Below are 14,896 nucleotides of genomic sequence, written 5' to 3'. Positions count from 1 at the left end.
CACACCCAACCTCCCCTCGCTCTCTTCCCTCTAGCCCGTGATCAAAGCACGATGATAAAAGTATCCCGCTGCCTCCTACAAAGCACAAGTGCTTCTTGTTCCCCCAGCCCCACAGGCAGCTTCCCGGAATTGTGATTTAAATTAAGAGACAGAGCCTACACCAGTTTATCTCAGAGAGCATTGGCAAATTTCTCCCAGCACCCCAAGGAAACAGCCACCAACAATTTACAAAGATAGGTATGCTCCCTGGTGACACATCCCAGAATTATTTGTAGCATATGGGATCTACAGTGCTTTTCAAAATTAGCCCACTCATTTTATTCCAAATTAAGATTTCATCTAATTTTGGTGCAAGAACTGCCACCTCAAAAACAGACAGTGCTAAAAGCGTTTGGCATTCTGCAAAATTTTCTCAGTGGTCTGTGCCTGCGTACGTTCCTCCCAGCTAATAAGTTCAGTATGCCATAATCAGGTTTTATTTTTAAACATGTGATTGTGGGGGTGGAACCTGATAGAAATGGTTATATTATATTTTACACATGATATCTCACGTAACAAAACATTATCGGTAAGCCTGACGCTTTTTCCCCCCTCTACACCCTAATATCACATCATTAATATTTACATACAGCTTAAAGATTGACACAACAAACTTTTGGAAAGGGTTTCCTTGGAAATAATAAAATTCTACTTAAATTGCACAACTAAATACCCTCTAACAATTGGACAGGGAAAATAAGGGCTGTTGGAAAAACTTCAACTTCAGTTTTGGGGATTCAAAAAAGTGTTGATTGTAAATGAGCACCCAGCAGATCGCTTAATCAGTTGTACTTACTGCCATTAAAACTGCAACCCTATCAACAAGATTTCTTTTTACTACTGGGAATAACTTTGCTGAGAGCTCTCCTTCTATAATATCACTGCCTAATAATTGTTCTCTAATGCTAACTTCTTATGAAAATCACTGATATTTTTAGATTCATCATTTATATAAATTTTCTATCTCTCAGCAGTACTTTCTCTTCAGTTATTAACTCTTTCAAGGATCATCTGTGCTATACTGTATACTGCACAGCAAAAATCAAGAAAAATGTAAACTCAATTTCTTTAATGATACAATTCTCGGCAATTGAATTGATTTGGCTGGAGAAAAATCAGAAAGATATTCTTTATAAATCCAAAGCTTTCAAAGCTGTGAATTGTCAAAACTCATGCTATAACAAAGAACAGCTGAACTGCACCTGCCCCATGTCGCAGGTGCCAGCCCTGTGAACTGAACCACTGAAGATGTGATGGAAGATCCAGGTAAGTGTGGCTTCAGAGTTGCCATGAGGTGTAGGCAGTCACCCATCTCACATGTCCCATAAAAAGGGGAAGGAGAGGACCTGCATGGCTCTTTTCAAGAGCTCCTTTGCGAAAGTCAATCCAAGAACTACCTTGGTGGAGCACAAGGAGTGGGGTTCAAGGAAGCACACGAACCAGCTGCAGGTGCCAGCAGAGTATGTGCAGACTGTACACACAATGCACACATCATCTTTTTATTTGGTTTTGGAGATTTATTTTTTTAAATTTCCCTCCCAGTCATTAAAAGGATCCTTGACTTGGGTGATCCTGTTTGAAGTGCAATTCACTGTCAGTATACTCCAATATCTGCATTTCAAAATAGCTGATTAAAAATGATTATTAAATAATTAAGAGTTTTGATAGGCAAATCTTCCCTTCAGTTAGTTTGTATGGTTTTGAGATCAAAACCACAAGTATGTACCCCAGTAGCATGAAACTTTTATTTTGCCATATGCTACTTTGGATATTCTGCGGAGATTAAGAAGTCAGAGTAATCATAAGAAATAAAATATTTGGTTTTATAATAAAAGTATTCTTCTTGTACTTTACTTTTTTTTTTTTTTTTTTAAAGTACTTACTGCATTGAGTGTGATCTTATTTTGGTAACTAGGACTAGCTTTTGGGGAAAAGGAAGTAGGAATATAGTAAAGAATATCATATTTTGACAAAAGCTATGTTTGCATTGTAAATGTTTTATAATATCTACTAATGTCTACTGTAGACAAATTCATTCTGATTAATACAGAGATTAATACACACTAAGTTGATATCTCAACTTATACGTGTACCGATTTCTATATTTTCTTTCCTTAGGGTATACAGTGCAAGATTAATAATTCTATTGCATCAGAGCTGTTTAAGAATCACAACAAAAAATTCATAAAAGCATCTCCTTAAGAAAGAGTTTTTGATATTCTGGCAGGCAGTAAACTTTGTTATTTGACAGATTTGCCTGCCTTTGTGTATCTTTTGTAATAAAGCGAGCAGATTTTTATTTTAATTAAAAAGAAAATATTTCTAGTATAAGATTGTCTATTGCCCAAAACTTGGATTAGCAAGAAGAAAATTCTTGTTGGCTATAATATTTGTCAGTGATGCCTGTTTGTTGTTCAAGTCCCTCACAATGTGAAACATAGACGATTGTTGCATTTCACTGCAAAAACAACCGAATGGTTAAAAGCAAATCAGAGGCAGCCTGCTGCCGCGTTTCATTATCCCTGGAAAAACGGCTGCGAAGCTTTCTGATTAAAATCCTTTCTTAACTACGTTCTACAGTAAGTCTTAATACTATGCTTTTTGTTACTGCCTTCATTTTCCATGACTTTTTTTTTTTTGTTTTGTTTTTATTTTTATTTTTTAAATTCCCAGCAAAGACTGGTAAAGCAACTTCATCTTTCACTCTGAAACTTGGAAATATTTCTTAAAAAAACTTGGAAATATTCTGAAACTGTCTTCCTAACATATAAACAGTCTGGATATATAAATAAAGCCAGCAAAACAAAAAAATGAGCAAAGGAAAAAAAAAGAATCACAAAAATCATTGAAGATTTCAGCACCTGGCACTGAACAGAAAAGGAAAAGCAAGCAGTAAGATGACTACACAGCTCAGGACAGCCCACCTACCCCCATTTAGCCCTGCTTAACACAGCGTGGCTCCTGAAGGATTTCTATCACAACAGCAGCTCCCGAACTGCCTGGGGTAATACTGCCCAGCCAAGGAGCACTGCTCCAAACCTAATGCCAACCCCAAGCCCACTGCTGGGTCATTTTCCACTGGTGCTCCGCCAGTACCTGAGCTTCAGCTTTTCTTCTAATTCTAAAACCACAGGGCTTAGAGCATGAAAAGCATAACACAGACTCACAGGACTCATCTTGCCTCTCCCCAGTGTCCGGGTGCAAAATTAAACATACAGCACCATTTGGAAAAGCACTATAAGCCCCCAAACAAGGTGCCTTCGCTTTTTTAGCAACCTGCTGCAGCATTTACCCCTCATTGCCCCCAAAGCCATCACCGTTCAGTAGCCAAGGCCCCCTCCACAAGCTGCCTGCATGATCCTTCTTACATCCTAGCAGCCAGGGAAAGCAGCCAAACACCTTCAAAGACATTTAGCATTTCCTTTTTTTCCTAAATTCCCCTCTGGAAGGGCTGCAGAACTCTACAAAAATCACTGAAAATTGGCGTTCTCACTTCTCAGCCATCCCCACACTCCCCTCAGCACCCTGGTGTGAGACGCAGGCTGCGTGCGGCCCACCAGGAGGCCTCGAGGCTCCTGGAGGAGCACCTGCAAGGAGGCCTGGCTCCTTCCTTCCCGCACTGCTGCCTTCACCATCAGCTCACACTGATCCTTCACCCCCATTTTATTACCTCACACCGTTACACGTGGAAAAAAATCTGAACTTTTAGTATTGCCCTCCCGAGTTCTTGTCAGCCCACCCTCCTGAGAATTGTGTAGTGATGTTATTGCAATATCCCAGCTACTTGTGAGCATATTCAGCTCCTGCAGCATCCCATGGAACCTCAGTTGTTCAAATTTAGAATGATTTCTTTTGCCAAATGCGCTTAAGATAATAAAACTCCCAAATAATTTCAATATCAAGAGGTTTATCCATGTTAACATCTTTTCCATCTATGTCACCTTCACCATCCCAGAGGTCAGTTACTCTGCTGGCTGAGATGAGATGGCTTTGCTGGTTCGTTTTGCGTAAGCATAATCTTATCACTTCATTCTCTCCCAGGTGCTTAAATATTAAGAACTCACTGCAATTCGGAGTAGGAAAGTCAGATTTAATCTCCCTCGACAGTATAGTCACTTGCGTCCCTTCTCCCCCCCACCCCCCTTTTTGACTTTTTAATTTCTATTTATTTATTTAGCTTATCAACCTCCTTTGAATCCTATATTATTCCAAGTCTGAAAGGAGAATAGTACTGATACAAAGACTGCAATATGTGAGCTCTCATGCAATCTATGTTGTTTTGTAGACTCACTGTTTTAAAAAGTTAATATATTCAGACAGTATTTTAAAGTACTGGGGTTTTATTTTAATTCTAATTCAGTTTGAAAACAGTCTGGTTACTACATTTCTTTAAGAAACAAAGAAAAGATTTAACACTCAATTTTAAAGTATCTTTTTTGAAAGAAATTCAATTAGTGGTCCTTTAAAGTCATCTTAGTGAAGCTAGTTACTATCGCAGTCAATTTTAGAGGTTGCTCATATATTTACAGTAGTTTACTCAAATTAAAGTATTTCATCAACAATTTAGAACAGTTTTATGAACACTAAGTAAGCTTCCAAAAATAAAAGAAAAAAGATCTGAATTGGAGATGATGCTTCGAGTAGAGCATAACAGCAGCAGGCTTGAAATACAGGAGCTGTTAAATAGTACTCAGTAGCATCACCTTCAAAGCTGGTCATGAAGAAAAGATGAATATTTTCTATTCAAACCACAGGGACATATTAGATAGTGATAAGTTCCTGCATCGTTATTTTGCTAAGACATTACAGACTTACATTTTTTTTGATTGTCTGAATTCTTGTTGATCCAACTGAAACAAAATATTGCTCCCCAGGCACCATCACTTCAGCACTTGCCACAGAGAAGACCACTTTATTCACCAATAATATTTTCCTTTTGGCACAAACCCAGCTCTTTTAACCTCTCATTTCAGCTAACCTGAGTAAAACAAAAAGGAGGGGATTTTAGGCTTCCCTCTTTTTTGCATGCACCTTTATTAAGGCACTTAATTTGAAAGTAATAATACACAAGGAGACAATATTTGTACACCACTATTTTTAGCATATTACAGGATTTTATACAGCTGCATGGTCAAAATTTACTGTCAAATACTGTATGGCAAGTAAGAAAGGCTATGAAATAAGAAAAGGGTTGTGCATAGCATAGTCTGAAAATATTTTTTTTTGTTTTCTGAATATCCAGAATTTAAAACCAAGCTTCACTGCAACTGTCCAGTACATTTGGAGAAATTCCTGACACTGCCAGTAGAGCCTTGCCTTTTCCACAGGGCATTGCTGCTGCCAAAAAAACTTCACAGCTTTGACAAAAACTTCACTACATGACAGAAATCTCTTTGCACATGATTTAAAGTAATCCAATTCTCTCTTCCAAAAAAATAAAAATAAAATTAAAGATATGCTTAGCCCTCTCCCTTGTATACACATTCAGCTTCCATGGAAGTCAGAACACCACTTAAAAAAGCTAAGGGTTTTCCCCCCTTTGGATCTTTGTAAACGACTAACAAACTTCACCACTCAGGAACCCTCCACATCCCTCGAGGCCTGTAGTGTAAATGCCATACCATCTCGCCTCAAGACAAATCTATAAATAAATCCTTGCCATCATGTCCTACATACCCAGACCTCCGCAGGACGTTTGGGAATACGCACCTTCAAGTACTGCCTCCTGTGGCTGTAAAAGGCAATTTTGTTTGAGTGGAAAACCTGTACATGGAAATGTTTTTTTTATGCTAATCCTGGCTAACTGGCTGTGAGGCATCTATCTGGCTGGTAGACTTTGGGGTCTCCTTGTCAAGTAGAATAAATATGACTGATAATTATTCCAATGAAATATTTGTGAGGATTGCCTGCTGTATGTGAAAAGTGCAGTGAGTGCTAGCTTGTAACTTTTATTGAAGCAGAACAATACTCCCTGGAAGGCTCAAGCACGGAGTATGCCAAGCCATTCATTAGCAGACCCGCACTGTCCCTTGGTTCCGACCTGCTGGCTCTGCTCTGCTCTTGCTACGAACATCACAGTATTGTGTAAGACAAAAACTGCCATCTCTCATAATAAATGTCTATCACTTGAAAAAGCTTACAGGAAAAATAAATAAATAAATAAATAGAAAACAGCACATTTCCAAGGAGATGTGTGATTGCAAAAAAAAAACAAAACAGAAATTTCCTCACCTGAGAAAAACATAAGGAAGATATATTTATGCAGGTGGATATGTTTATCTTTCTCTCTCTCTCTCTCTCTCTCTCTTTTTATACATGTTTGACAAGAGAGAGACAACTGCAACCTGTGTATTGCACTGCCCTGGAAATTTTCTTACATTAACGGCAATATTGCACTCTCCTACAACTAATGGAAAGGCAAAGACACTGGAGAATTTGAATATTCAAATGAATGGTGCACTTGCACAAAACAATTTAGAAAAGGACTTTTAAAATATTTAAAAATCTGCTAAATATTATGATAAGCTCCATAGTACATTACTTTTCTGAACTAAGCTTGTACTGACTAGGATAGGAATAAGTTACTGAACTGTAAAAGGGCAGACATAATAGTCAAACATTTCAGTAAATTAAAGTATAACATTCTACAATCCTCTTTGTTTAATAGGACCCACTAATGTACCACAGTTTTAATAAAACATTTTCTGTTTGCTTTTAATCTTAAAAGCGTTTTTCAGATATCACTTCTGTGTAAATATTGAAAATGATCATTTTGCAACCCTAATACTAAAATAAGGCATTTGGTTTATATATTTAATCATGAAGGCAAAAATAAATAAATAAATAAAATCAGGAAGTACAGTCAGCAATATTAAAGACTATTAAAAATCTGTCACGTAGCAGATTCTAAAACAGGGAAGAGATTCTTGGTAAACTTAAATGGTGTCATAAATGTTCATTCTTATTTATGAACTCCAGGGAAAAACAAACTGTTAACAAAAATCAAAACCATTCAAGAATCAAGCCGTTCACTGCAGATACGGAAGAACAAGCCACAAGTGTCACCACTGAAATTTTCAAACAACAATGCATGTTTTTAAACATCTTATTTCACAACTGAGCGTTAAAACAAAACTTGTTTTGTTTTGTTCTGCTTTGTTTTTAGGACTGACCAAAGCAAATCAGCAATGGTATGAGCCGTGTTGAGAGGAGGAGGAGCTGGACAGGCAGAGGAGTGTGTTGCTGACTTGCTGGCCCCCTTTAGCACTAACATTTTGGCACTGATACTGGTGATGCTGCATTTCATTCAGCTTGATGGCTGCTAAGACTGCTGGGCTGAAGGCGTGTCAGCGTTAATACTGTAGGCACTATTGCCTGCTTTGGCTTTTACCGATAACGCTGCCCTTTACTGGGTTTGGTACCAACAGCAGCTGATATGTGAATGGCTCCTACCAAAGTCCAGGTGAGAGGTTCTGGAAAAGCAGCTCACGCAGCGTCAGTGCTGGCACTGCCCGGCACCTGATACAGAAGGTGTACATGGGGTTATAAAGTCGGAGAATCACCCAAATGCCACCCCAATGAGCAGGCGTGCTTGGACCACGCCTAAAGTCATCTGCAGCGCAGGGCAGTTCAAATCCACAACTTCCAAAGTCCAAAAGACAGCTTTAATTGCCACACCTTTCAGACAGAGCCAATTTCCACACATCCCTCGAACGTTTAAATAATTCAGGAGCTTTCAGAAAAGGACGGGCATGAAAAATAATCTCGGCTTCTTGTTCCTGCCCTCACAATTGTTTCTGTAGCACAGCCTGCTAAATAAAGTGCACCTGCCTAATAAAATGCACCAAGAGCCTGCCTGCTACAAACACGATGAGCCGAAGCCAGGCTGCAGACCAGCTCCCTGGCTGCACCAGGCAGGGAGGCTGCACGAACGCCTGCAAACCCTGCTTTATCTTCCACGCAAGGGCTCTGACCGCTACAGTATTCTGCTAAAGTCTCTTCCTTTGACTCCTGTCAGAAAAATTGACCTTGGCTCTGTTAAGTGACTTCCTACAAAGAAGCTGTGCTCTAAACTAAAGGGAAAGAGATGCTTTGTGTACAGCTCAGAATAACCCTCAAAGCTCCCGAGGAGTGCATTGCAGCTGCAGTGGCATTTCCTATCCCCTGGTCCCTTTCACCATGCCTAATAAACCTCGGCACCATCCACATTCTTTACAGGTAATCAGTAACTGCTCCGTGCTTGGAGCCAGATTTGCTGAGTCTTATACCCTGACTTGATCTTTGGATCTCCTTCACTTCTGGTGACTACACCCATACGCTGCAAGGCCCTTGGCACAGATGCTTTGAATCGCACTGCTGGAGCAAATGTACTTTTGGGGTATCACGAGGCTTAAACTGCGGTATGTAACCAGGGCTGCAGCAGGAGCAGCTGATGAAAGATGACGAAAATTTGAGATGAGGAGAGAGGCTAAGAGCCGGAAGTGAACAGGAGGAAAAAGATGTCTGGAGATACAGATACAGATCCATAATGGAACATTTTGTGAGAGATCAGAACAGAATATGGAAAGAGATGGAAAGGTGAAAAGAAAGGTTTCAGCTACAATTATATTTTTAATCTGATTAAGTTGATTTTAGCAATGGTATGCAGAATATTGTGAAGCTTCTTCCATTTTAAGCTGTTGCCAAAGTAGTAGTAATTGAAGCTAGGTGATCTCTGGAGAAAGACAGTTTCTTTAAAATGCAGCTGCATTTGGAACTCCTAAACAAAGGTCCTACTGTAATAATTTCAATATTTTCATGATTACAACTACTTAAATTTAGCATATCTATTTCATGACATCATACTGTAAACTTTATGGCGCATTTGTGGACCTGTCATTAAGATAGCAGTACCGTTAAGCAAGCAGCATCTTTCATTTCCCCAAAATAAACAGTTTTTAGTGTTTCACTTCTTCTTGCTTACCTACCTGAACAATATACAAAGGATCTAGGACTGGAGTCATGTCATGTAACTTTACAAATCTAATCTGCCTTTTGAGACAGCAGAGAAACTCTCCCTCCACTGCCATCCAGACCCAATGCCCCGGTGGGTTTTGCTGCCGTGAAGTTGCTGCATCTCTCTCCTGAAATCAGTTCCTCAAACCCCAAGTTTTCAAGTAGAATTTCAGAGGGCAGCAAGTTAAACCAGTTAGGAGCAGATCAATGACAGGGGTCAGGACTCCCAGTAAGTGGGGACGGGGAAAGGGGGAAAGATAGGAAGAGGAGAAATGGGTGTTAAGGACTGCAGTGTTTCTGCCAGCAACTTCAGTCTGCTGCCACACAGCTCTTAACTTAAGCATTTCTTATGTGCCTAAATTTAGATTATGTGAAATGTGTTTAAAAAACAAGCTGTCTTAAAATACTTTGCAGTTCTTGGACATTTCCCTGTACTTGAGCTTAAAAATAAGAAAAGTTTTTAACATCTCTAATTTTCCAGAACCTCTTGCAGTTTCTACCCATATATTGTTCATTGATCTCATGTCTAGCATATTAAAACAATTCATGAGAAGCTCATTAAAACCTAGTAAGAAAAGTCTTCTGGTGTGTTTCATCAGAGGAGATAATAGCCTACAATCTAGAGCATGAATATGTTATAAGAGACAAAACAGAGCCGTTTAGAGAAAGAACACTTGGAATGTATTGTTCCCATAAGCAGATGTTAAATTACTTCACTGTAAAGTGGAATTTACAAATCCCAAAGAAATGTTATTTTTATGTGAACAAACAATTAGTTTATTATTTCAGCAGGGTGACACAAAATTCTTGTATATATGCTTCTCCATGTAGGCAGTTGTGTTGAATGTAAAGACTGATTGTTGACTGAAAATGCTCCTTGTATATGCAAGTATTGACAGGGCAAGATAGAAGGGGTATATCCTGACTGGTGTACTATCTCAGGCACAAAGATAATTCAAGTTTCAAACAACCTATCTGAGATATGTCTGCTGACTCAAGATTAGATTGGATCTAATCACTGGCACGTAGCTGGAGCTACAGATCCCTGTGTGCAGAGAGGACATGGACCAGAGTCAACTTTGAGGCTATACCTTGAGATATGATAGATACACAAACAAGCTCAGAAAAATGTGCAGCCTCTCCTGGGCATTGTTAGCATCAAATACATTCAACACAAACCAAACAAAAATAAAACACTGACTTCAAGCTTGGGTAAGCACCTCAGGGTTGTCACATTCTGAGGAATATTGATCTTGGTCACACATTCATCTGTAGTTAATTTTCTAACCAAAAATAAATGTTTAAAGTCCATAGATATTCAATATTCAATTCAGAGCACTTAAAAATAACTAGGATTATAAATATTTACCATAAAGAACTTACTGATATTGTTTGCAATGTGTTCTCACTGTTAGGTGCAGCAACATAAAACTATTCATAAGAGCAGCATATCAAATGCCAATGCACTTACATCAGTGTCAGGTCCCTTGTCAGCTCCAGGACATGAGAAAGTGACGAACTCATGGCATCTCTTATGAACCACAAAACAGCAAACTAGGAAGAAAAGGGAAAACAACAGTTAGGATTGCATAGGTTTCATTTTCTTTTGTTAAAACAAATGCAGTTACATGGGAAATAAAACTTATAGCCACGTATTTCACCTGTAAGTCATTCAAAGAAAGTAGAGTGTAATGTTAAATATAGACACACAAAAAAGACAGACATCAAGTAAACTATATAATTAGAGGAAATAAGCAGGCACATTTAAAAACCTAAAGAGTCTACAATGGTAATTTTCTAATATTTAACACCACCCATAGTGTTAAAGTTTGGTGTGGGATGAATGATGCATTTCCTGAATCCAAACCCACATCTGTAACTGGAAGGCTGTCAGTGTGCCTTCAGGCAAGAGCAGGGGCTGTAAATGAGGCACATTAAGCTGGAAGGACACCCATCCTTGGCTGTGGGATCTGTTCACCTGCATGCCTTGATGAAGATGTCTAAGAAAATCCATGTCTTTACCAGTTAATTACTTCTGTGACAAACCAAAGCTCTGAGTGAAGACTCTTGCGGAGAACAAAGTGTTCTCGTATCACAGAGTGGCAGGAGGTAATGAGAAACGAAAATTAGGTTCTGATTACAGTACAATTCCCATTTAGAATTTAAGAATGATCTAAAAACTTTTTCATATAAGGAAAGCTTAATCTACTTATGTGATGGAGGCTATAGGCTGTCACACAACGGAGGTCACACACGTGCCTCAAAACCACATAAACAGGATTATTTGCTTGAGTGAGCATACTTCAAAAGCCAGGTATTTTAGCTTTTCACACTTACAGAGGTTCTTTCTTAGTGCTAAGCTTAGTTCTGGTATTTCACAACCAGTCCACATGTGAACAAAATAGAATAATCAAGATTTAAGACGGTGAACAGGTCGAAGTAAACACTGTACTATCAGGCAAAGTTTTACAGTGACTCAGAAGATTATAACGAAAATTCCAAAGTAGTCTGTAAAGAAACTGTGTGTTATACATTCCCTGAACATATTAGGCTGTGTTTCCAATAAATAAAAATACACAGTTTTAAAGGAGAGCTTTTAAAAAAATCAAATAGATTTCAATTGACTTGCAATAGCAAAATAGCACTGAATTTCCTCAACTTCAATGGAAACCAAGTTAAATTCTTGCACTTTTTCAAACTAACTTATTTCATGTGGAATCTTTAACAGTTTTCTTTCCCATTTATAATGAATACCAAATTCTTTCACCCAATGAAGCAAGCTAGGAAATATGATATCAAGAGCATCTTGGTGGCACTACAGTGTCCAACTCTCGATCCCACCACAATGCCATACTGGCCTCATCTGCACCCCTAAGTCAGCTGGCTGTGAAGAAGCCTGATCCCCCTCACATCCCTCTCCAGCTATTTCTCAGCAGCAGCCCATGCAGCAATTCTTTCCAGCCATTCTATTTCTGACATGGCATATGTTTATTCTGCAGACAAATGGTGTAAAATGGGCTTTGCTCCACTGATTCCAGTTCAGCTCTGCTGACTTCACAAGAGGCAGAGTTCTGGCCCAACACATGCTGCCCACTTGGTTGGCTAGTTTGATAATCAGTCTAAATCCCAATCAGTCCTACAATTATCATTTTGATGGTTTGTTTCTACCAACTGAAAGATCACTAAGTGGCAATTACTATTAATATTACTTGCAGCTGAAACACGTTTCACTTCCAAATTGTATTTTCGGTTCCAAACTTTCCACTCTCGAAGACAATAGCCTGATTTCTGTTTGCAGGAGTAAATCACACGAAGAAAAATAATCCTGTTACATCCTCCAGAAAACAAAAAAGTTAAATCACTACTTCTGTGGGCAGTGATCACATATTTGCAGAAATACAAGATAAACTATGCAAAAGATCTGAAAAATATCTCTGGTGAGGTTGCAGAACTGAGCTGCACTGCTGATGTCTTTCTGATAAACTGAAATCCTAGGCTGGCTAGTGCAGCTCTGCCTTTATTCAGCTACAACATAGGTTAGAACAAGTCTGCATGCCTGGGCATCTATTTGGGGTAATATTTATGAAATACTCTAGTCAGATCCTACCTCTGGGTTGATAACCTTTTCCAGCATATGAAGGAATTCATTCAACTAGAGGCAATGCTGACCCTGTTTTTAGTACCACTATGTAGTAAGTGTCATGACATGTAGGAGAACCACTGCCATTCCTTGCTACCACCTCATTCTACGGCTACAAACCGTAGCCACTAACTTCCACGAGAACTATGCCAGTCACACTACAATGCAAACTACGATTCAGATGCCAAAATGAACAATATCCCATCTGTCCTTCCGGAGTTCAAGCTACACTTCAAGCACACTTATTAATATGGAATACTCAACTTCCTAAACCTTTCTGCTCACCTACTAATTGACTGGGTTGTGAACCTCAACACTGACGGTCTTCATTCTTTCTCTTCCATTTCCCATTTGTACTTGCAGTGGGTTACCCATCTCCACAGAGCTTAGTTACTTATTAAGCAATTCCAAAGCATCACTCCTGTCTCACCTTTCACCTTTCAAGAACACTTAAGTGAAAACCAAATAATTTGATGTAAGGATAAACAGTGGGATAGGCTACTCTTGGTGAATTGTAAACCTAATTGTTAAAGGATAAGAGTGAGCTAAAATCCTTTGTTAGCAGCAGTCATTTCCATACATAAAATTTGTCTAAATTTTCATTTTAAAATTCATCCACTACAGCACACTTCAGAATCTTTCAAGCTTTCTTAGTTTCAAAGCAACACATAGCTAGAGAATTCATAATAAAAATTTACTTAGATCGGATAAGTGAAAACAAAATATTACCTGCTTAAAATACCATGACATTTTTAGTAATAAAGATGAAAAGTAACCTTTCACTTGTTACTTGTTTTGAAAAGATGTTAATAGCTTCACATCACTTACTGCAGCTGTTAAGAAGTCACATTATGCTCATCACCTTCTCCTAATGAAAGTTATATTATACTACTTTGCAGAGACTGCCAGGAAATTTGTTGCTTTACATTTTAACAAGAGTATAAGCAGAAGCGAGCTGGCACACATCATGCATAGCTGCTGGAAAGCAACTCCGGGCTGGCAGCTAAGATTAAAAAGAAAATTACTGAAGTATTTTCATGTTTCGACAGCGTGATGTTGATCTGGGGTATGCATACCATGGGTGCGAACTTCCATCCTTTCCAGCTCTGGACTTGCTGGAGACAAATACTTCTCACAGCAGCCCAGGGAGGGGTGGCTGGGAGCATGGGGAGAACAAACCCAGCCTTGTGCTGTGGGATCATGGTCACTGTTCCTCCTGGCTGCCCCCTGTCTCCATCCCCAGAATGGCTGCAGGGAGCAGGAGATGCCAAGTGGCTGCCAGGAAAGAGGGGAGAGCATGGCCAGGAGCACTCCGTGCTTTCTCAAAGCACAACCAGAAGATGCACCGCACGGTCTGGGGATTTATGATACTTAACGGAGGACAACTCATTCCGGCCAACTTTATTCTGTCAGTTCACAGCACTGAGAAAAATATCTTGTTATTATGTATAAATACATAAATGTATATAAAAATCCAGCAGTAACTTATAGTTACAGGGCGGTGCTGTAAATTTCAAGCTGCTTTCTAAATTATCTGATGTGCGGAGGTTATCAGTATGATACATTATGGGACTTATCCCCTAAAAAACACTGTTACTAGTAGCTTTCATATATGACAGACTGATGAAACAGAAATGAAATATTACTGCAGCAAGTAACAGAAGCAATCTTCTCTATTAGATGATCTATAAAGGAAAAAAGCTCTCGTTGAACCCTAGTCTCTTTCACGACGTGGAGCCATGCATCTGAAGAGCTTTACAGCCGCAAGCATTCCAGACAACTGGGGTAAAAACTAGCAGGGCAGAAATGCACATTTTACAAATTGGAATTACTTAAAAAAAAAAAAGATATTAACAAACAAACAAACAAAAATTTTTATACTCCCACTTTTGGGAAAACAAAAAACAAAATATGAACAAAAAACAGGCTAGATGAGCCTTCCCAACAGAAGTATTTCCATACTATACCCCAGATATATTCAATAAAACAAATTAAACTGCACAGAGAGATCACATAAAAAATGATATGCAAGTTTATTAAAAAAAACAACAAGCAGTTCTAAGAGAGTCTAACTGAACTGCCAGTTATTGCCTATAGAGAAATCAGTGAGCTTTTTCAAGTGATCTTTGAGTTATTTCTGTAGTGGTCAAGATTATTCTCCCAACTCAAATTATATATGTTTTTTTTAAATCCTAAGGACCATAAAAATTTTATATTAACTTT

The 14,896-nt window shown here is 38.8% G+C and overlaps 1 protein-coding gene across 2 annotated transcripts in view; it reads right to left on the bottom strand.

The window, feature by feature from the left end:
- PRKCA (protein kinase C alpha) overlaps positions 1-14,896 on the bottom strand; it is a 148,687-nt gene that overhangs the window by 79,715 nt on the left and 54,076 nt on the right. For both annotated transcript variants that reach the window (XM_082774929.1, XM_082774930.1), the window contains exon 3: positions 10,505-10,587. In XM_082774929.1, coding sequence (XP_082631055.1) covers positions 10,505-10,587 — 83 coding nt within the window. The remainder of the gene's footprint in view (positions 1-10,504; positions 10,588-14,896) is intronic.

Source organism: Aythya marila (assembly GCF_965140915.1).
Source record: "Aythya marila genome assembly, chromosome: 18".
Lineage (NCBI taxonomy): Eukaryota > Metazoa > Chordata > Aves > Anseriformes > Anatidae > Aythya > Aythya marila.
Note: the sequence above shows the minus strand (reverse complement) of the source record. Positions and strands in the feature narration are given on the sequence as shown.